This window comes from Triticum urartu, chromosome 7A (assembly GCF_056163025.1).
Source record: "Triticum urartu cultivar PI428250 chromosome 7A, HENAU_Tu73, whole genome shotgun sequence".
NCBI classification, from domain to species: domain Eukaryota; kingdom Viridiplantae; phylum Streptophyta; class Magnoliopsida; order Poales; family Poaceae; genus Triticum; species Triticum urartu.
The window spans coordinates 747,212,030-747,233,103 of NC_141879.1; the positions used below are offsets into that span (position 1 = coordinate 747,212,030).

The 21,074-nt window shown below is 46.9% G+C and overlaps 3 protein-coding genes across 4 annotated transcripts; 1 reads left to right on the forward strand and 2 right to left on the reverse strand.

The window, feature by feature from the left end:
* The first annotated feature begins 82 nt into the window (after positions 1 to 82).
* LOC125522378 (UPF0481 protein At3g47200-like) lies at positions 83 to 1,592 on the forward strand. Its single transcript, XM_048687438.2, has one exon. The coding sequence runs from the start codon at positions 216 to 218 to the stop codon at positions 1,527 to 1,529; it is 1,314 nt and encodes a 437-aa protein (XP_048543395.2). The 5' UTR covers positions 83 to 215; the 3' UTR covers positions 1,530 to 1,592.
* A 13,151-nt stretch (positions 1,593 to 14,743) lies between these two features.
* LOC125519597 (putative disease resistance protein At1g50180) lies at positions 14,744 to 16,850 on the reverse strand. Its single transcript, XM_048684346.2, has 4 exons — positions 16,022 to 16,850; positions 15,703 to 15,773; positions 14,866 to 15,381; positions 14,744 to 14,758 (listed from the first exon to the last, which is right to left on the reverse strand). Exons 1-4 carry the CDS (start codon positions 16,848 to 16,850, stop codon positions 14,744 to 14,746), a joined length of 1,431 nt encoding a protein of 476 aa, XP_048540303.2.
* Positions 16,851 to 17,149: 299 nt separating this feature from the next.
* Positions 17,150 to 20,856, reverse strand: LOC125525572 (putative disease resistance protein At1g50180). Of its 2 annotated transcripts, XM_087536740.1 has the most exons (5): positions 20,684 to 20,855; positions 20,453 to 20,602; positions 18,673 to 20,359; positions 17,599 to 18,557; positions 17,150 to 17,461 (listed from the first exon to the last, which is right to left on the reverse strand). In XM_087536740.1, the coding sequence occupies exons 3-5, from the start codon at positions 20,234 to 20,236 to the stop codon at positions 17,447 to 17,449; spliced, it is 2,538 nt and encodes an 845-aa protein (XP_087392866.1). In that variant the 5' UTR covers positions 20,237 to 20,359; positions 20,453 to 20,602; positions 20,684 to 20,855; the 3' UTR covers positions 17,150 to 17,446. The 2 variants fall into 2 exon arrangements, with proteins under 2 accessions (XP_087392866.1, XP_048546533.2); XM_048690576.2 differs by lacking the exon at positions 17,150 to 17,461 and having other exon boundaries at positions 17,483 to 18,557; positions 20,684 to 20,856.
* Between the last annotated feature and the right edge of the window lie 218 nt (positions 20,857 to 21,074).

Sequence of the window (21,074 nt, forward strand, 5' to 3'; positions counted from 1 at the left end):
AAAGTCTACATATACAATCGACTTGGATGGCAACTCTGAACCATCTAGGTAGCGAAAAACACATCTATTTGCCCATGGTGACACCAACCTCCGCGGCTGCCTCTCAGCCGAAGAAGTTGGATGTTGAGTATTCGAATAAAGTAGCTGCACAACGGTCTGAGCCTAGTCCTTCTTATTATTTCAGTGAAGGAGATAATCAGAATGATTCTGATGCAATGGAGATGGGAGAAGGGTTATTTGTTCATTTCCCTGATAGACAGGTTCAGGTTGAGGAGTGGAGGAACGAAGCACAAGAGTTCGAAACTGAATTCAGCGAGATGGAAATGAAGATCCATAGGTTCCCTGCAAGCCTACGAGTTCTTGGCGTGCGGTACATCCGCCCTATGGCTGTGGGCATCGGCCTTTACCACCACAACTCAGTAAACCTCCATGAGATGGAGAAGGTGAAGCGCGTGGCTACGCACCACTTCATCAGAGACTCTGGCCATTCTTTTGAGGAGATGTATGGGGCGGTCTTCTCCGTCGTAGGCGCTGCCCGCAGCTTCTACAACATCTACGAGTTTCAGCTGCAAGTGGAAGATGCTGAATTGGCAGATATGATGTTTATTGATGGTTGCTTCCTTCTGCAGTATATGCTGATGTGTACCGGCCGTGATAAGCTGCCTCCATCGTTGTTGTCTTGCTTTGAGTCCAACCAAGCTTGCATCAGCAATGACATAATGCTGCTCGAGAATCAACTTCCCTGGCTGGTGGTTGAGACCCTAAGGAGGTTCAGGCCCGTGCCCGTGGAGGAGTTCATCGGTAAGATGGGACGCACACTCCAAATCCGGGGGGACATGGATAGTAGGAGACCGGTTGTCTTGGATGGTGCAGGTAGCCATACGCCGCCTCATCTCCTTGGCATCCTTTGGTTCTACAAAATGGGGGGCAGAAATAGTGGAGTGCCCGTGTCTAATCGTCCAGATGCTCTGAGATCAATGTCAAAGAGTATTAGCGCCATCGAGCTTGCAGAGATCGGCATCAAGCTGAAAGCTAGCAAGACAACTAAGTTTACGGACATGGGCATCAAGAAAGGATGCCTCTCTGGCGAGATCTTCCTGGCGCCGTTGTTGCTGGATGACACAAGGTCATGCTGGCTCGTCAACATGGCGGCTTTCGAGGTATGCCTGGGCATGGCCACAGGTGCTTATCAAAACAAGGCAGTTGTCTGCTCCTACCTTGCTGTCCTCGCGACGCTCATGGATCGGGAGGAGGATGTGCATGAGCTGCGGTCGAAGCGTCTGGTGCAGGGAGAACTCAGCAACAAGGAGACGCTCGAATTCTTCAAGATGCTTCTGAAGCGCATCAGTGGTGGCCCCCTCTACATTCACATCATGGAAGAGGTTGAGGCCTACAAGATCAACAGGTGGATGTGGATCAAGGTGCACCGGTTTGTCCACAAACACTTGAAAGCCATTGTCACCGTGTTGTCCATCATTGGTGTTCTTGTGGGTATCTTCAAGACCCTCCTCTCTCTCAAGAGACATTAGCTCAATGTACAGATATATGCATTTTTACTTCTTCTGTTGGTGTTGTGCCATATACTACGTACTTCTCCATATATATATATGTAAGTAAATCATGGATGCATCCTTGTTATTATTCGGTGTTCGCCACCAGCATTACATTAATACTGTGCATATGCGTAACTTGGCAGCAGGTCAATGGGAGCTACGATGACCCGTGAGTTGTGAATGATTCATGATGATGATGACGTTTGAGTTGTAAATTAAGATGATCAATGCAAATTAAAATGAACAATGCACTTCAATACCTCCACTGAATGAGACATCTGTTTCAGGCATAGAGAGAGGTCGATGAGTGTACATGGTTCTTCGATTAACACGATCTTAAACAAATAATTGCCTTCCCTTTCTCATCACTTACATAGCTAATTATATATATTAGTCTGTGCGCGTACTCGTTCAATTCACTGCATATATAACAGTGTCGACCGAAGACATAGTTTAACAACAAGTACACTATATTTTAATGGAGCGAACTCAAGTAGACAATAATTAATTACGTAAGAAGCAGACTATATTTTACAGGAAGGATGTCAAGTAGACGATAAATAATTAGTTCAGAAGCCATCAATCAAACTATAGAGAGTAGCGTGAATGGCCAAGCCCGGAGAGCAGGATGCTGCGGCAAGCAACCGATGTTATAGAAGATCGATGTTCCAACTTCCAAGTGCAAAACACGATTCGGTCAATAAATGTGCGTGTTATTATTAACATTTTTAACAGGAGGTTGTCTGACGGTATGGCACTCTTGTCCTATTGTACAAATCTGTCTGTTCATGGACTGTACTGGGCGTAATTATACGAGGATTAATTGTGTATCTAACCTATTTTCCGGTTAACTTTGTTTGAGTGCACCAACCATCCATTTGTACGGTCTTTCATAGTAATATTGTTGGCTAAAAGGAAGGGTGTTGCACTTGACTGAAGATTTTTTTTAGAAAAGGAGGAATCACTCCCGGCCTCTGCATCTGGGTGATGCATGCGGCCATATTATTTATTTTTCACAAAGACCGTACAAAATAATACAATAGTAAGCCCGAGGCCACCATCTAGACGACACCTGTCGCTACTCCTGTCCCCTTGATGAAGGTGTGCCGAATGTTCGGGCCAAATACCAAACAGACATCGCACGAAAGCCTAACATCTAACGCCGGATGCCCCATCCAAGCCACATAGGCGGGACTGGGTTACACTCCGGTCCGGCGCTCTCTCAGTGAGTACCACACGCACACGCTGCAAAGGGCCGTCACCTCCGTCTTCCCTCGATCCATCCTCAAAGCATGTACTGACGCATCGACCTTGTTAGGCCACTCTGCCATCGACGCCACCACGACGCCAGACAACGTCGATCTCCTGCGCGTGTCCCTCGCCACACATCTGACACCAAGCCTTCATTGCTCCATGCCGTCGAGAACCGCCGCCATGAATATGTAGAAAGAAACACCGCTCCACCGCAGATGCCATCCACTGGTCCCTCGAGCCCGAGTGCATCTCCAAGAATGCCGCCCCCAAGGGGGTAACGACACATGAATGCCGCCGTCATCCGATCAACTGATCTAGGGTTTCCCCCGGAGGTATTGGGTGGGGTTGGGTGCTTCACCTCGATGATGCCTTCATGAAGGAAACGATGATAAGAGCGTCGTCATCACCGGCTCCGGCCAATGACCGAAGACCAAGTTTTCACCCGGATCTGTTCCAAAAAATCCACCCGACAACCTGTGCACTGTCTCGACCGCCTTCAAAGCCCCAGATCTAGCCGCCTAGATCCGGCGACCAAACGCAACAGCAGTGCCACTGTATGTAGTAGCCCTGGCGCACCAGCCACTGCCTGAATGCGCCACCACTGGAGCCTGGGAGGAGGGCTCCCACCCCACCTCGCCAAACCGCGAGAGCCCCCGGGATAGATCCCGCACGCTCATCACCATCTCTGATCTGAATCAATCCATGGCCAAACCACGAGATCGCCGATGCAGATCCGCCTTGGATAGGGACTGTACCACGCCTTGCCGCCGCGGGAAGCCTGAGCTTCACCCGCCGCCATCTTCCAGGGCCGCCGCCCCGGGATCCAGCCGTCGCCGATAGGACGCGCCGCCCACGTGCAGCAGGCAGGAGGATCCCCCCGATCCAGATCTGGACCGAGAAGCTCACCACGGCCGCCTCCGCGCCTCCGCGCCAGAGAGCCGCCATCCGGCCGCCCCGGACGCATCCGCGCCGCGCCGCCATGCATTGTTGCACGCATCCGCGCGAGGGCGCTATCATGCGCCAGCACCACACCGCGCCGAAGGGAGGAGGGCCCGCCGCCGCCGACGCCGGCCGGGCTTTGCCCGGCGGCGGCGGGGAGGGGGAGGGGACGGGGAAGGGTTGGAGGCGGCGGCGCGTGGGTTCGCCCCCCCCCCTCCCGCTCGCGGGAGCGGGCTGGGCGAGACGGGTTCCGAATCCTCTCGATCGGTTCAACTTGATTGAAGATGCCGGGTTGTTTTCTATAAAGGGCGCTTTATTACTTAAAAGGTTTAAGCATTACACCCAACCTCTACATAACTAGGATGCACACATCCATAACCAAGTCCAAGTCCAAAAGAATCAAAAAAGGCGGAATACAAGTAATTATGTGAAGATTGTATAACGCCTAAGATGTAGGAGTGCCAATCCGAAGATCATGCTGCCATTTCATGTTGGGTAAAAGTATCCCTCACCATGGCCTCTAAGCATGTACACGCCTCCATAAACAGGTTCTGATTCTCCATATGTTGTAGATATGACCATAAAAGAAGCGTGCCAGTACATCTGTAGATAACCTGCAGAAGAGAAGATGTCAGGCTGTAAGCATAAGACCAGATCTTCTGACAAGCACTCTATATAAATGAATAAGGGTGCTAATATTTGTTGGGAGGAGGTGATGTTTTCTACTGCAACTGCCATGGAGCAGCTCTTCATAGTATTATTTCACATTCTTTTTGCAATATCTCCAAATCTCTTTACAGTTTGTTATGTAGAGAATTAACAGAGGGGGAAATGAGAACCAAAACCCAGAACCTACGAGTAGAGTTCTTACTAGTGTGAGTACCACTACAGGACAGAGCGGATCAAAAGATGCATGAACGTGCATGTTAGTTGCCCTTTTTTCGATGAAGGGTGAATTTTATCAATGTTTTAAATAGCGGACTATGGAAAATAGCGGCAGGCTTTCAAATCAGCTATAGCGGGCTATAGCGAGCTATTTGTGAAGGCGACCATTTAGCGGCACCCTACTGAAAAGGCTATAGCGACCGCTGTAGCCGGCTATTTAAAACTATGGATTTTATGGACTCAATTTGAAGCATCAAGAGGATACAAACACAATGAGCACACACCCAGCCTCTGCATAGCTAGGACGTACACATCCAACATCAACACACACAAGAAAAAACACATCGGCAAATAGCAAAGTCATACAAGACCAAAGCTATGTCTACGCATGAAAAAAAACCAAAGTATCAAATCCGCAATGGACAAACTACAACAATGACCTTATCTGCACCAAATTTCTCATGACACCACAAGCACGACAAGGTTCTTCAACAACAATACCTTCAAGAAGAAAGCGATGATCAAGCGCTGTCGTCACCGGATCCAGCCATCAGAGGCTAGATTCTAGGTTTTCATCTTGAAGAATCGGTGTGACCGTATCCGAACAAAGCCTCCAACAAGGTCACGACGCCAAAACATTGCCATTGCCAGGTAGGTATAACCAACTTGGCTCAGACCTAGGTTTTCACCTCGGAGCTCAAGACCGGGTGCTCAAGTAGCACCACCATCAAAGTCACCATGCGTTGTCACCTCGGAGCTAATGCGATGTGACAACCGCCGCTACACCACCATATCCGCTGCGTCAAATCATCGTTCATAGATTGCATCTCACTGTCAGGGTAACCACTAGATCTGGAGAAAGAAATTCTCGCGAAGCCCTTTCAGTGGCTACCACAATCCACAGCACAACCGCCACGACGTCGGAGTGGTCACACGATCCAACACCAATGCGGAACCAAGCCGGAGAGTGCTTCCAAATCCCGTCGACCAAGGATCCATCACTGGAGAACTGCAGCAGACTACTGGATCCACACCGGGGCATCGGACCTGGGCAGCACACCCGGAGGCGGCGCCAGGAAGGAACATCCGCGGCGGATCATGGCCGGAGCAGGGACACCGCAGCCCCGCTGGCAACAGCACCCGAGGTCCAAATCTGAGGCGCCCAGTGGCTAAGGATAAGGATCCCCGCGGCTGGGAAGGAGGCCAAGACGAGCGGCAGCAGCGCAGACCTGATGCAGCGAGGCGAGATCCGCGCCAGGGCAAGGTTGAACGGGAGGAACGAGGGTGCGTAGGACCCGCCGCCGCCAACCACCGACCAGGGCTTTGCCCGGGGGGCGGCGAGGGGAGAAGCGGCGAGGTCGGGGCCTAGAGCTGGCAGCGGCGGATGACGACGCGGGGGCGGTTCGTCCAGTTGCCCTACCATAGTATAGAAAAAAACCAGAACTAATAAAGACACAACATATTGTCCTTAGGTCTTCTGGCTTCAAAAAGGACAATATCCAAGTGTAAAATCTGCTAAATACTTGAGTGTACAAACTCTGTTTTGAGCAACTAACATTACAACAGAGAGTATCACAAACGTGCGTTTGAGTCTGTAAAAACTCTTCCGCCTGAATCCTTTCCAAGCCCGGTTTAGAGAAGCACACATTACATGAGGAGTCGATAAAAGTGAGTGCTCTGCTCCCCATGTAAGGCAGTAAGGAGAGAGAGAAATACATGAACATTAATTCTCCGAGGCAGGCCACTACAGAAACCAGAAATAGATATACAACAATCGTCCGGTGCTACATGCTTATTTATTATATTAATGAAATCAGCCAAAAACACAGCCATATTTGATGAAACGGGATAGATAACAATTAACAATCATACATGTGCGCTGCTCCACATGCACAAGCACATAAGCAAATACTCTCTCCGTTTCTAAATATTTGTCTTTTCAGAGATTTCAAAAAGACCATCACATACGGATGTATATAGACATATTTTAGTGTAGATTCACTCATTTTGCTTCGTATGTAGTCATTTGTTGAAATCTGTAGAAAGACATATATTTAGGAACGGAGGGAGTAGCATTCAGAACAAACAAGGCAGCTGGGAAACATAGAGAGCAAGTCACGAGCAAGCTGAACAAAAGCACAGGTAATTGATTACGAGGATCTCTGACCCCTCCTTGTGCCAAATGCATGTAGAGGATAAAAATAAAACAAACTAAAATTGATGAGAACAGGAGGTTGAGGGTGGCAACAAGGGAATATATAGTTACCTCGCATCCTTTCAGCTGCAGCTCCTTCAACATGCAGTCATCTCCAACAGAAATCAAGAGCATATATTCTACTTCCAGAAGATTGAGGGATGGAAGATGCAGCAACTCCTCTGGTAGCTTGCGCAACTTAGAGATCAAGTTGAGTTTTTTTTTTTTGAGAGGATCAAGTTGAGTTTTAGGCGGGAGAGCTTTGGCATGGTCCCAACCTCGATCTTCAAACCTTCGGTGCAATAAAATCTAAAAAGTTGTGAGTTCTGTATACTTTTTAAAAAAAAATGGAGGTATACCCCCGGCCTCTGCATCATGATGATGCATGCGGCCCTCTTATTAAAAATCCAGAGAGTATCAACGTAAAGGTCTTACAACTCGCAAACGGAGCAAAGCAAAGTACATAATCCGGAAAAATACAAGTGGACAAAAACAACCGTAACGGTGATAATAAGGATAAGCTCTCTAGACTCCTATCCTGTTATGCGAACGCCATCCGAACCGGTTGAATATAACCCGAGTCACCATCTCCCATTGGTTGCACCCAGTAACCAAAGGCTCCCTGGAGTCCACAGGAGTGAGTAAGGACCACGTACGGATCCAAGCTGTAGCTCTGAAGATAACCTGCAAAAAAGTTAAGTTGTGTTGTCTGTTAAAAATCATATCATTTCTGCAGTTTCATATAGCCCATAATAACGCACATATTCCAATCCGAATACGAGCCGCCGTGATCTGTTCAACCCCAGCTAACCACGTCCCAAACAAAGACGCAATATCTACTGGTGAATTGATATTAAAGGCTATATGAATCGTTCTTCAAAGTAACTTGGCAAGTGGGCATTCAAGGAATAAATGTTGTATTGTCTCATCCTGAGCACAAAAACAACACCGCGAATTACTAACCCATCGCCTCTTAAGAAGGTTGTCCTTGGTGAGTATTACTTGCTTGTGGACAAACCACATAAAAATTTTAATCCGCAAAGGAACCTTAACCTTCCATATATGTAGTGACCGTGAGAGAGGGCCAGAATTAATCAGATCCGTATAAAAAGATTTCACCGTAAATATCCCATTTTTAGTTAACTTCCATTGTGTTGAGTCCGGCATGTCGGAGAGTCGAACTTCAATCAATCTCCGAACCAAGTGCATCCAAGCTGTCCATCTCTCACCCACTAATGTACGTCTGAACTGGATGTTCAAGGGAGTAGTTTGGAGGACGATACCTACATAATCCTCCTTACGTTACACAATATTATAAAGGGTGGGATATTGTAAGGCTAGAGGCGTCTCTCCTAACCACGTATCCTCCCAAAATCTTGTTGACATCCCGTTGCCAACCAAGAATTTGACCCTATGAAAGAACATATCCTTCATTCTCATAAGTCCCTTCCAGAATGGCGAATCAGTCGGTCTGATGGTAACCTGGGCTAGTGTTTTCGAGTGCAAATACTTATTGCGCAGGATTTGAGACCACATGCCCTCCGGCTCTGTCTCTAACCTGTACAGCCATTTGCTCATAAGACATCTATTCTTAATTTCCAAGTTCTCAATACCGAGGCCTCCTTGGTCTTTAGGTCGACAAAGGATATCCCATTGCGCGAGACGGTATTTCCTCTTGGCCTCGTCAGATTGCCAAAAGAAACAAGATCTAAAGAAATCAAGTCGCTTTCGGACCCCTTTCGGAATTTCGAAGAACGAAAGTAAAAACATTGGCATGCTAGTCAATACTGAGTTAATCAAAACTAGCCGACCTCCGTATGACATCAGCTTGCCCTTCCAGCAGCTGAGTTTTTTTTTTTCAATTCGTTCTTCAATACATTTCCATTCTTTATTGGATAGCTTACGGTGATGAACCGGAATACCCAAGTAATTGAACGGTAAGGCACCTAATTCGCATCCAAACAGTTGTCTGTAAGTATGTTCCTCGTCTTTGGCCTTCCCAAAACAGAACACCTCACTCTTATGAAAGTTAATTTTTAAGCCAGACAATTGTTCGAATAGACACAAAATAAGTTTCATGTTACGTGCCTGAGCCATGTCATGTTCCATGAACAGAATAGTGTCATCAGCATATTGTAGAATAGACACCCCTCCATCAACGAGATGAGACATCATATTAGACTGTACACATTTGTCATTAATAATATTGAGATCCCACTGAAAGAGATATGCCAAGAGTTTACGGATGACATCACGACTTCCGCTAATAGAACAGACTTTTTGTTTGTTATAATATAGTACAAATTGATCATTACATGTACAAATTTATCAATTGATGACCGTCTCCTGAGGTGTGGTGGAGCGACCTGGGTGTTAAACACATAATTGTGTCACGTATTAGCAAGGTACAGGAGGTTGAGTATTGAACCAGGATAGCTAGGCTAGGCGCATGAGATATTCTGTTGTAACTACTAGCTAGCTTATCTCCTATCTTTCTTGTTTATCAAGTTGTATCTCAACCAACTCTTGTACGCGTATTCCAGGCTCGCACCCTGTCTATTTAACACGCAACACGTCGCCCTAGATCGGGTAAGACGTTTCCGCCAACGCACATGATATCAGAGCCTTCCTACTTCCCATCTAGCCTCCACCTCCACCTGTGCCGAAACCATGTCTTCCTCCTCCGGTGCCGCCCACTCCAATCTCAATGGGCAGGTCATCGAGAAGCTTTCCCGCACGAATTACGTGTTGTGGCGCACGCAGATCACACCCCAACTGTGTGGCGCCGGTGTCTTCGGCTACATCGACGGCACGTCACCGGAGCCGGCCAAGCTCTACGCCGCCAAGGACAAGGACGGCAAGGACACCTTCGAGCCCAACCCTCTCCACCCTCTTTGGGTCCGGGAGGACCAGCAGGTGCTCGGGTTCCTCCTCAGCAACCTCTCCAAGGAGGTGCTGGTCACGGTGACCGCGATCACCACAGCGAACGCGCTTTGGACGACGCTGGCGGGCATGTACTTGTCGCAGTCGCTGAGCCGCGTCAACAACATCCGCACCTCCCTCATCAACGCGCAGAAAGGTACCCAATCCGCCGCCACCTACTTTCCCTACATGCGTGGCCTCGCCGACGAGCTGGCCGCGGCGGGTAAGCCGATCCAGGATGATGAGCTGATCTCCTACATCCTCCATGGCCTGGATCTGGAGTACCAGCCCCTGGTCTCAGCCCTCGACGCTCGCGTCTCCCCCGCCTCCCTCGATGAGATCTTTGCCATGCTCAGCAACTTCGACCAACGCATGGCGCAGTTCCACGGTGCGGGCGGCCACTCCTTCAAGTCCTCGGCAAACACTGCAACTCGCGGCCGGGGTGGTGGCCGTTCCCGCGGCTCTTCCCGTGGCAGGGGGCGGTCTGGTGGCAGCGGCAACAATGGCGGGCGCTCCAACAACAAGGCTCGCTGCGGCGGCAGCGGTTCTGGTCGATCTCGTCCGGACTTGCCTCGCTGTCAGATATGTGGTAAGCCGGGCCACACCGCAAAAGATTGCTGGTACCGTTATGATGAGGACGAGGATGACTCCCAAGACGATGACAAGATCGATGCGGCCGCCGACGGCTCCTATGGCATCGACACCAACTGGTATGTCGATAGCGGCGCAACCAACCACATCACCAACGAACTCGAGAAGGTGACCATGAAGGAAAGGTACCGTGGAAAGGATCAAATCCACACGGCCAGTGGAGAAGGTATGCGGATAAATCACATTGGTCATTCAATAGTTAGTACCCCTAGTCGCAATATTCATCTCAAGAAAATCTTGCATGTTCCTAGTGCTGCCAAAAGTCTTCTTTCTGTTCACCGAATTGCCTTAGATAATCATGTCTTCCTTGAGTTTCACCCCTTTTTATTTTTGATTAAGGATCAGGAAACGAAGAAAATTCTCTATCGAGGTAGATGTGTTCGAGGGCTTTATCCGTTGATCCCGGTGCGTAAAAGATTCAATAAACAAGTCTATGGTGTTACTAAGATTTCATCAACCCGGTGGCATGATAGATTAGGACATGCTTCTTTCTCTCTAGTTGAAAAATTGCTTAGGAAAAATAAGCTCCCGTTTATGGTTGAGCGACATAATGAAACTATTTGTGATTCGTGCCAAAGAGCAAAAAGTCATCAATTGTCGTATCCAGTATCTACTAGTGTCTCTACCAAACCATTGCAACTTATATTTTCCGATGTATGGGGTCCGGCCCCAACCTCTGTTGGCAGACACTCCTATTACGTCAGTTTCATTGATGACTATAGCAAATTCTCGTGGATTTATCTTCTTAAGCATAGATCCGAAGTGTTTCAAGTTTTTCAAAACTTTAAAGCTCTGGTTGAACGCAAGTTCGACAGCAAAATAATTGCTGTCCAATCAGACTGGGGAGGGGAGTACGAGAAGTTAAACTCCTTCTTCCAAACTCTTGGCATATCACACCACGTATCATGCCCTCATGCCCACCAACAGAACGGTTCCGCCGAACGAAAACATCGTCACATAGTTGAAGTTGGTCTTGCTCTTCTTGCAGGAGCATCCATGCCTCTTAAATTCTGGGATGAGGCTTTTCTCACAGCCGTCCACCTCATAAACATTCTTCCTAGTCGTGTCATCCATAATGAAACACCCCTAGAAAGACTACTTCATGAAAAACCAAACTACCAATCTCTTCGTGTTTTTGGGTGTGCATGCTGGCCCAATCTTCGTCCCTACAACAAACGGAAACTCATGTTTCGTTCCACCAAATGTGTGTTCCTTGGCTATAGCTCTCAACACAAAGGTGTCAAGTGTCTCGAGGTCTCCACGGGTCGCCTCTATATCTCTAGGGATGTCGTATTCAATGAAACTCAGTTTCCCTTTGCTGATCTTCATCCCAACGCCGGTGCGCTTCTTCGCAAAGAAATTCTTCTTTTGCCCTCACATCTCACCGGTTGTGATCAAGGGGGGAACGATACTGATGATCACTTGTTGACTAATCCTGCTGATATGTTGCATGAGTCGTGTGGTGATGAAACAGGAACAGAATCAGGAAGAAATGGCGAAAAAATGAAGAAGAAAGAGCAAATTTTGGCCCTTATTTCATGTGTTCAGAAACAGGAGACAAGATCTCCTCGGGATCAGCGCGGCGTCAGGAAATCCGATCCTCCTCGGGATCGGTTGCAGCAGATGCGGGATTCCCCTCGGGATCCAGCGCACCTGGCGCGGCTGTGGCTGCAGGCGCACGCACCGCAGCGCCCGGCTCCACAGACGGCACGCGGTCGCCCGCAGCGCCCGGCTCCACAGACGGCACGCGGTCGCCTCCCGTTGGTCGTGACGCGGGCCCAGATGGCCCAGACGGTGCGCGCTACTGCGGCCAGCCGGTGTGCTACAAGCGGCGGGCTCCAGTTCGCTCCATCAATGCGGACCCTCATGCGGGCCCTGACGCGGCCCCCAACGTTGATTCACCATCATTGCATAATGATGGGCCGGTCCAGAGGCTGGGATCCTCTGTGGCCTCTCCAGGCGATGCAGTTCAGCCACAAACCGCAGAAAATCCCGCTGGGACAGCTCGCGCTGCTGCACCCAGGGGATCCTCCTCGGGATCGGCTCCGGCTGGAACTCCTGTACAGGAGACAGGATCTTCTATGGCTATGGATGAGGCTGTGGCGTCACCGCGACGCACACGACTGCAAAAAGCGGTAACGAAACCTGTGAACTATAAACACGTAGTTAAATATGGTATGATCTGTTCTACAGGAGAACCAGGTGAACCAAACACGGTTGAAGGAGCACTTGGTAATGAGAAATGGAAGAAAGCTATGAATGAAGAGTACATGGCATTGAAGAAAAATAAAACATGGCATCTGGTTCCTCCACAGCAAGGTAAAAACTTGATTGACTGCAAGTGGGTATTCAGGATTAAGAGAAAATCTAATGGAACCATTGATCGTTATAAAGCTAGACTTGTTGCGAAGGGTTTTAAACAAAGATACGGCATAGATTATGAGGACATGTTTAGTCCAGTTGTAAAAGCTGCTACCATTCGCCTTGTCCTGTCTATTGTTGTTTCTAGGGGCTGGAGTCTCAGACAGCTAGATGTGCAGAACGCGTTTCTCCGTGGTGTTCTGGAAGAGGAAGTGTACATGAAGCAACCTCCTGGGTTTGTAAGTAAGAATGCTCCATCCTATGTGTGCAAACTTGACAAAGCACTATATGGGTTAAAGCAAGCTCCAAGGGCATGGTATTCACGTCTCTGTCATAAGATGCAGGCACTTGGCTTTGTTCCTTCCAAGTTTGACACTTCATTGTTTATTTACAACAAGTCCAACACATGCATATTTGTCCTCATCTATGTTGATGATATTATTGTGACAAGCTCATCTGATGAAGCAATCACAGGGCTCTTGAAGGACTTGAGTGCAGATTTTGCCTTGAAGGATCTTGGAGACTTGCACTTCTTCCTTGTAATTGAGGTAAAGAGAAATAATGATGGACTTCATCTTTCTCAAGAGAAGTATGCAACTGATCTGGTAAAAAAGGCTGGTTTGAAAGACTGTAAGCCATCTCCTACTCCACTATCCAGTTCAGAAAAACTATCTCTCACAGAAGGGGCACTCTTGAATCAAGAAGACAGCACAAGATACAGAAGTTTGATGGGAGCATTACAATATCTCACTCTTACTAGACCTGACATTTCCTTTGCAGTTAATAAAGTTTGTCAGTTTCTTCATGCACCCACCACTGTTCATCTAACTGCTGCAAAACGCATAGTTAGATATGTCAAACATACTGTGAGCATTGGTCTAAACTTTAGCAAATCACCTTCAACACTTGTCAGTGCATTCTCTGATTCAGATTGGGCAGGATGCTTGGATGACAGGAGGTCAACTGATGGGTTTGCTGTATTTTTTGGACCTAACTTAATATCATGGTGTGCACGAAAGAAAGCTACTGTCTCTAGATCAAGTACAGAGGCCGAATACAAAGCATTAGCAAATGCTACAACAGAGATTATATGGGTTCAGTCTATGTTGAAAGAACTTGGTGTGAAAAACACACGAGCTCCATGTCTATGGTGTGACAATCTTGGTGCCACCTATCTCTCTGCAAATCCAGTCTTTCATGCTAGAACAAAACATATAGAAATTGATTTTCACTTTGTCAGGGAAAGGGTTGCTCAGAAGCAACTTGACATTCGTTTTGTGCACTCTAGAGATCAAGTTGCAGATGGATTCACAAAGGCATTGCCTGTATGGAGTTTTGAAGAATTCAAACGTAATCTCAACTTGACCAAGTTGTGATTAAGGGGGGGTGTTAAACACATAATTGTGTCATGTATTAGCAAAGTACAGGAGGTTGAGTATTGAACCAGGATAGCTAGGCTAGGCGCATGAGATATTCTGTTGCAACTACTAGCTAGCTTATCTCCTATCTTTCTTGTTTATCAAGTTGTATCTCAACCAACTCTTGTACGCGTATTCCAGGCTCGCACCCTGTCTATTTAACATGCAGCACGTCGCCCTAGATCGGGTAATACGTTTCCGCCAACGCACACTGGGCACCGGGGATGAAGGTCCGCGATGGGCAGCAGCCTCCCCGAGACCCCCTCAGCTCCATCTTGTACATGGCCGACGGCATCGTAGGACGAGAAGGCGGCGACATTGGCGTCGGGAGGGTGGATCTAGATTCTAGACGGAGAAGCAGGAGGAGCGAGGGGTCATTGGAGGAGAGTCAATCGCCTTCAAGGGAGGGAGGAGAAGGAAAGCGGGATATGAGGATTGGGAGGAAGGAGATGGGTTCCAGAATGAATCGGGAGCGGAGAATTGAGGATTGGGGTGTGGGGAGGGAGGAGGGCGGCAGATTTTAGACGAGAATGAAGATGAATTCCTCGCGCCCCACAGTTCTGCAATCATCCACTTTCTACCTGCGCAAAAAACAAAGCACTCATAAGACAAGCACAAGTATAGACAGCAATGAAAATGAAAGGTGTGGCAAATTAACTATGCTTAAGCTGTGTATAAGTATGTATACCTCGCATCCTTTCTGCCGCAACTCCTTCCGTGTGATGTCATCTTCAGGATTATAGGGCATAGAACTCAGCTTTAGGTGACCAAGGGACGGAAGGTGCAGCAACCCCACGGGGAGCTTCCTCATCTTCTTGCACGACTGAAGTATCAGGTGGGAGAGTTTTGGCATTGTCCCTTCCTCCATCCTCCACTCCTCAATGGAAAAATGATGAAGTTCTAACTCTTGCAGCTGAGGGAACCCTTGGGAAGAGCAGCACATTGTCTGGCCTTTGTACCCACCCAACTCCACCACCACCAGGCGGGCAAGTTTCTCCAGGATCGGCATCGGGTCTTGTTTTATGACACCGGCAAACAGAACAAGACGACGTACACTTTGTGGGAACTCAGCAGGCAGCTTATCGACCACATCAAATCGGTAGAGAAAAATATCAACCAGGTGAGGCATGTTTGCAAATATGTTGAGCACCTCCGCTGGTATATTGGAGTTCATCGACAAGGAGAATGTTGTTAGTTGATTCATCTGGCCCAACAAAATCATCATGTCATGACAGCAGAAATCAGCGCCAGCATTTGCAAGAGCCAACACAAAGCTCTGTAGCTCTTTGGGCTGCAGTCGCACACTCCTTGCAGGTGGTGGTGGAGAAAATTTTCTCACACTAGAAATGTAAACATGCCTTAGGGTAGGGATATCCCAGAGAGAGTTTGGTACTTGTGAGTCCAATGCCCTGTTCTTTAGTTCTATAGTCTGCAAGTAAAGTAGTTTTCCAATTGAAGAAGGGAGCGCCACACCTTCACAATATCTCAACCTAAGCAATCTTAGATGAATGCACCCACCAATTACACTGGAGAAATCTTTTAGTGTTGAATTTTCAATGCAAAGAACTCTCAGGAATCTCAGCTTAGGAAGGGACACTGATGAGAGTTTAAAGCCAAGCAGACTTCGGACATTAGGCGTTGCAGGTAAAATCTGATCACTCAAAGTTTGAAAACTAAAACGGTAAGACACCAAGTTATCAGACGATGATGATACACCAGCTTGGCCTGCAAATTTTTTTAGAGTGCATTACATGTCAGAGAAAAAGCTAGCCGCATACAAGGACATATAGTAAATTTGAAAATGGAGTCAATTAATACGAAGAGACCAGGAGACGAAACCTGACCTGCAGTTTTGTCGATGGCATCAAGAAAACCATCTTGTCTTGCCTCTTCTATGCACCAGTCATGTAAGATATCGTGAATTCTTATACTCTCTATCCATCCATGTGCCCTACTTCTGTCAACAACTTGTACCAAGCTTCTCTGAGCCAACTCGGTTACATAATTCCGTGCTGTTTCTTCTAGTGTATGCTTTGGTGTATGTGGAATGAAGCTTTCTGCTATCCATAATTCAATAAGTTCTGACACTTCTATTATGTAATCCTCAGGGAAAGCAGCAAGATAGAGAAAACAAGCTCTTAAATAATGATTTGGCAGGTCCTTGTAACTGCGAGCTAGTATTAGTCGCATCATTTGCCCATTTTTGGTTGATGGCCACCCCGACAGTATATCAGACCATGCTTGTTTATTTAAATTCTTTGATAGATAACCACCCAAAACTGCAAGTGCAAGTGGTAATCCATCACATTTCTTTGTAAGATCTCTCCCAAGGTCTCCAGGCGAAGTGTAGACTTTTCTAGCAAGTGTTGTTTTCCCCGCACCACCCATAGCAACTATGGAGATGGCACTAAGACTCTTCTCTGTGTCAACTAACTTCCCCACTATTTCTTTGTATTCATTCTCGAAACCAATCATAACAACATCTTCAAAATTTTGGTGAATAGGACCATAATCTTGAGGCAACTCATCATCAATATCAACCTTTTCTATGCAAGTATGACCCAAATCATCAACTATTTTCAAACGGTTTGCATACTCAAATATCTCAGATATGTTCCTTCTTATACTTTCAAACAAGGGTTCTGCAAGTAAATTACTCCAGTTAGCTAGCATGTAGATGCTCTACCTGCTGGAAACCACTATTCATGATTCAGTTGATCAATTTTGACAGGAGGTGGTTTGACGTTATGCTGCTCTGTAATCCTGGGCAAGTTAATTGGTGGATATTTTCCCGCTGCAGGTTTGCTTCCTGCTTTATACAGTTTGTCTGGCAGAGAGTAAAATAAAATTGGAAAAGAGAAAGCAAAAAAAACATCACAGGAGCATTACAAGCGTTAGTGCTCACAATGAAAAGGAAAACTGGAAAAGAGAGTGACGAATACATTATTAACAACAATTCATGAACGCTAACGTGATTGCCAAACTACAATAATATGAATCACCAGAGAATAGTACAATTACAACGCTGTCTTGAAGCATCGGCCTAACCGATGCTACATATTCTTATTGTTACATTGGATTCAGGAAAACACATAGTGCATAGTACAGTACTTGATAAAAACGAGATACATAGATTCAGGTAGGACACCAATCGGTCCATCCAGCTTACAGGTATCTGTTCCTCATCCATCCTCCAGATATATTGGGTGCTCTCTTGCAGAACGAGAAGGGGAAGACATCTCTCTCGTGGAGGCTGCATGCATGTCAAATCATCCCAGATGCACCTGCACATAAGAATATACACGTAAATAGCTTGGGTAAATGCACTGGATCCTGAAACTGTAATTACAAGCAAACAATAGCTGTAGTAGTAAAATCAAACAAACAAAAAATGCAAGGATGGCAAGAGGTGTAGTGCTACCTGGCACCCTTTCTGTCGCAGCTCCTTCACTGTGCTGTCTTCTCCGGACATCAAGGGCATGTAATCCATCTTCAGACACTTGAGGGAGGGAAGGCGTAACAACCCCTCGGGGAGCCTACTCATCCGCTTGAAGTCATGAAGTTTCAGGTAGGAGAGCTTTGGCATTGTTCCGTCCTCCATGCTCCACTCAGTGAAATTTTTAGACATATGAAGTTCTAACTCTCGTAATTGAGGAAATCCCTGGGTAGAGCAGGACATTGTTCTGCCTTGATAACCCTCTAGCTTCAACACCACAAGACAAGGAAGCTTCTCCAGAATCGGCATCGGGTCTTCTTTAATGTAACCACAACTGCGGTGCCCAAGAAAATGAGGGAACCGACCAATGGTAAGATGAACTAGGTGAGGCATGTTCGCAAATATACACAACAAGTCCTTAGCTTCATAGGTAAAACAAAGGGATAAGGTTGTTAGTTTTGTCATTTGGCTCACAAACTTGACCATGTTATTATGAAGAATTTGAACGGCGAAGGTCTCAAGGTTGTTTTGGTGAACACTCCTCTTAGGTGGCGGAAACCCGTCATTAAGGTAAACATGCCGTAGGATCGGGATACGCCAGAAGGATTTTGGCATGAGATTCTTGCTTGAGTGCCATGTGCTTGCCAAATCGATAGTTTGCAGATACAGGAGTTTTCTAATTGAAGAAGTGAGCGCGAAACCGGAACACCGTCTCAACCTGAGACATCTAAGGTTAATGCACCCATAGATTATTCTAGAGGCACCACTTAAGCTTGAATCTTCAATGTGAAGAACTCGTAGAAAACTCATCTTGGGTATTGATGAAAGTTGAAAGCCAATGAGAGTTCGTAGATCGAGTGTTGTCTGTAAAAACAGATCACCAGAGTTATGGAGAGTGGAGCGATAGAATTTCTGGGTATTAGAAGATGATGCACTAACTTGGCCTGCACATTTTTGGGAGTGAATCCATATGTTAGCGAGAAGCCACATGTCATGACATAACTAAGATATTGAAATGCAAAGTAGACTTATATAAATAGGTAAGATGGGAAGCTTGACCTGTAATTTCAGTATTGACATCAAGAAAACCATCTTGTCTTGCTTCTTCTATGCACCACTCACGTAAGATATCATGAAGTTGTATTCTCTCAATCCATCTGTGTCCCTTGCTTCTGTCAACAACTTGGACAAGACTTCTTTGAGCCAACTCGGTTACATACATGTGTGCTATTTGTTCTGGTTTATGGTTTGGTATATGGGGAATGAAGCCTTCTGCTATCCATAACTGAATAAGATCTGATACGATTATTACAAAATCCTCGGGAAAAGCAGCAAGATAGAGAAAACAAGATCTTAGATACTGACTTGACAGATCTTTGTAACTGCGAGCTAGTATGTCTCGCATCCTCTGTGTATCCTTGTTTGATGGCCAACCCAATAGTATATATGACCATGCTTGTGTATTTAGATTCTTTGACAGATGACCACCCAATACTGCAAGTGCAAGAGGCAATCCATCACATTTCTTGGCAAGCTTTCTTCCAAGTTTTTCAAACTCATCCACATCCTCCATAACAGACCTTCTATATGATGGTAGAGCTTTCCTACTAAAAAGTTCCCAACTCCTCTCTTCATCTAACTTTTTCAATGGATGAACATGGGTTGGCATCTGAACATGATTTGCAACATCTTCCTTCCGTGTAGTTAACAGTACTTTACTACCATTAGATGCATCTGGAAAGGCATTAACTGTTGTATTCAACTGCTCCCATGTGTCAGTTTCCCAGACATCATCGAGAACTACCAGGTACCTTTTATGCAGGAGGAAGTCATGGATCTTCTTTCCCACCTGGTACTCATCCATTTCATCAATTTCTCTACAGCCTTCTTTGCCATATATTATTTGTTTCATAATATCCTTTAGTAACTTGATGCCCTTGAACGTTTGAGATACGGTCACCCAAGCAACCGTGTCGAAGTGGTCTTTGACTCTGGATGAAGTGTATACTTTTCTTGCGAGTGTGGTTTTCCCCGCTCCACCCATGGCAACTATAGACACAGCACTCAGCATCTTCTCACTGTCAACTAATTTGTCCACTATTTCATTGTGCTCATCCTGGAATCCAACCATGACAACATCATCTTCAGAATTGTGGTGCATATGACTGAAATCCTGTGGAAGCTCATCCACCACTACAACCGTGTCAGCCAAATCAATTTTCAAATTATCCGCACTTGCAAAAATCTCAGTGAGCTTTCTCCTTACACACTGAATTTCAACACCAATCTTACGAATGGTGGCCAAGTCACTCGGCAGGCGAGCATACCTTGAGATAGCACCCATGAATCCCCTCTTGAGCCTGTTTCTCTTCTCCATGTAATCTGCAGCTTCGATGACATTCTGAGCCTCATATGCCACATCTCTGATCTGGCTCACCAAGACAGCAACTCTTGCATTTCCTGACCTCCATTTGCTGTCAGCGTCTTTGAGGTAGGCCTGCAACCTCACCAGCTCAGCTCTCAAGAGCCCCACTTCAAGGGTGACTGCACACAAGAACGTGGTCTCCTGGATTGCAAGATTGCTCAAGTTTCCAAGCACCACAGTAACAGCAGCCTCGGCCATTGATTGCTAGCTCCTTTAGAGACGGAAATATATGTGTGCTTGGTCAGAGACAGCAGCCTCTTGTGCAGTCACTCCACTTGGCTACCACTAGCTAACTAGCTAGCATGGCGGGCAGAGATGTACCTGAGGGGAGCGAGAGGCGAGAGCACGCGCGAGAGGTGAGCATGCATGGATGAGTTTGCGCTGAGGGCACAAAGTAGAGACTGGGCGACTCACCGGCACCAGCCGGCAGCAGGAGGGTCTTCTCCTTCAGCTCGATTGCCGCCACCTTGCTCAGATCTCCTTGAGTAGGAGAAATTTTCTTCTCTTGTGTGAGTGTGACTCGAATTAAGCCACCTTTAGTGTAAGGACGATGCCATCGACCAGCTGAGGGGAGAGAGCGCAAGAAGTGATGAACATTTGCGCCGGGGAGAGAGGAGCAAGAAAGGATGATAGAGGGTTACTCACCGTCACCGGCCGGAGCCTGGAGGGTCTTCGATCTGCTTCAGCTGGATCCCCGCGTCTCGGATCGTCGTCGAGTGGTGGCCGGAGCTTGTAGAGTAGCTAGCTAACTGGGTGGGCGAGTGTGTATGCTAGGTATCGTCTGATTGAGGAGCTTGGCACGCCTCTACCTGCTACAGCTGCGTGGTTTCAATTGTTTTTGCACCATCCACGTGACATGCATCGAATACTGGTTGATTCCCTCTTGCTTGTTTCTAGCGCACGTCTTACAGAGAATACTATGATACTTTGTTCTCCAGATCTACAATGGAGGTTTTTGTAAGTGCAAATGGGTACATCTTTCTATGAGCCGAGCTGCATGCGCTGCGTAGGTGCCGACAATGGGTCGCTGATCACC

Bases quoted from the DNA above. Each gene is read 5' to 3' on its own strand.
- LOC125519597 (XM_048684346.2), bottom strand. From the start codon at position 16,850: ATGCTAGCTAACTGGAGTAATTTACTTGCAGAACCCTTGTTTGAAAGT. The intron at 15,774-16,021 runs GTCAGGTTTCGT...AACTCTCATCAG, and splicing joins TGCCATCGACAAAACTGCAG to TGTCCCTTCCTAAGCTGAGA. The intron at 15,382-15,702 runs GTAATTGGTGGG...TTGTTGGGCCAG, and splicing joins CACTAAAAGATTTCTCCAGT to ATGAATCAACTAACAACATT.
- LOC125522378 (XM_048687438.2), top strand. From the start codon at position 216: ATGGAGATGGGAGAAGGGTTATTTGTTCATTTCCCTGATAGACAGGTT.
- LOC125525572 (XM_048690576.2), bottom strand. From the start codon at position 20,236: ATGGCCGAGGCTGCTGTTACTGTGGTGCTTGGAAACTTGAGCAATCTT. The intron at 18,558-18,672 runs GTCAAGCTTCCC...AAAAATGTGCAG, and splicing joins TGTCAATACTGAAATTACAG to GCCAAGTTAGTGCATCATCT.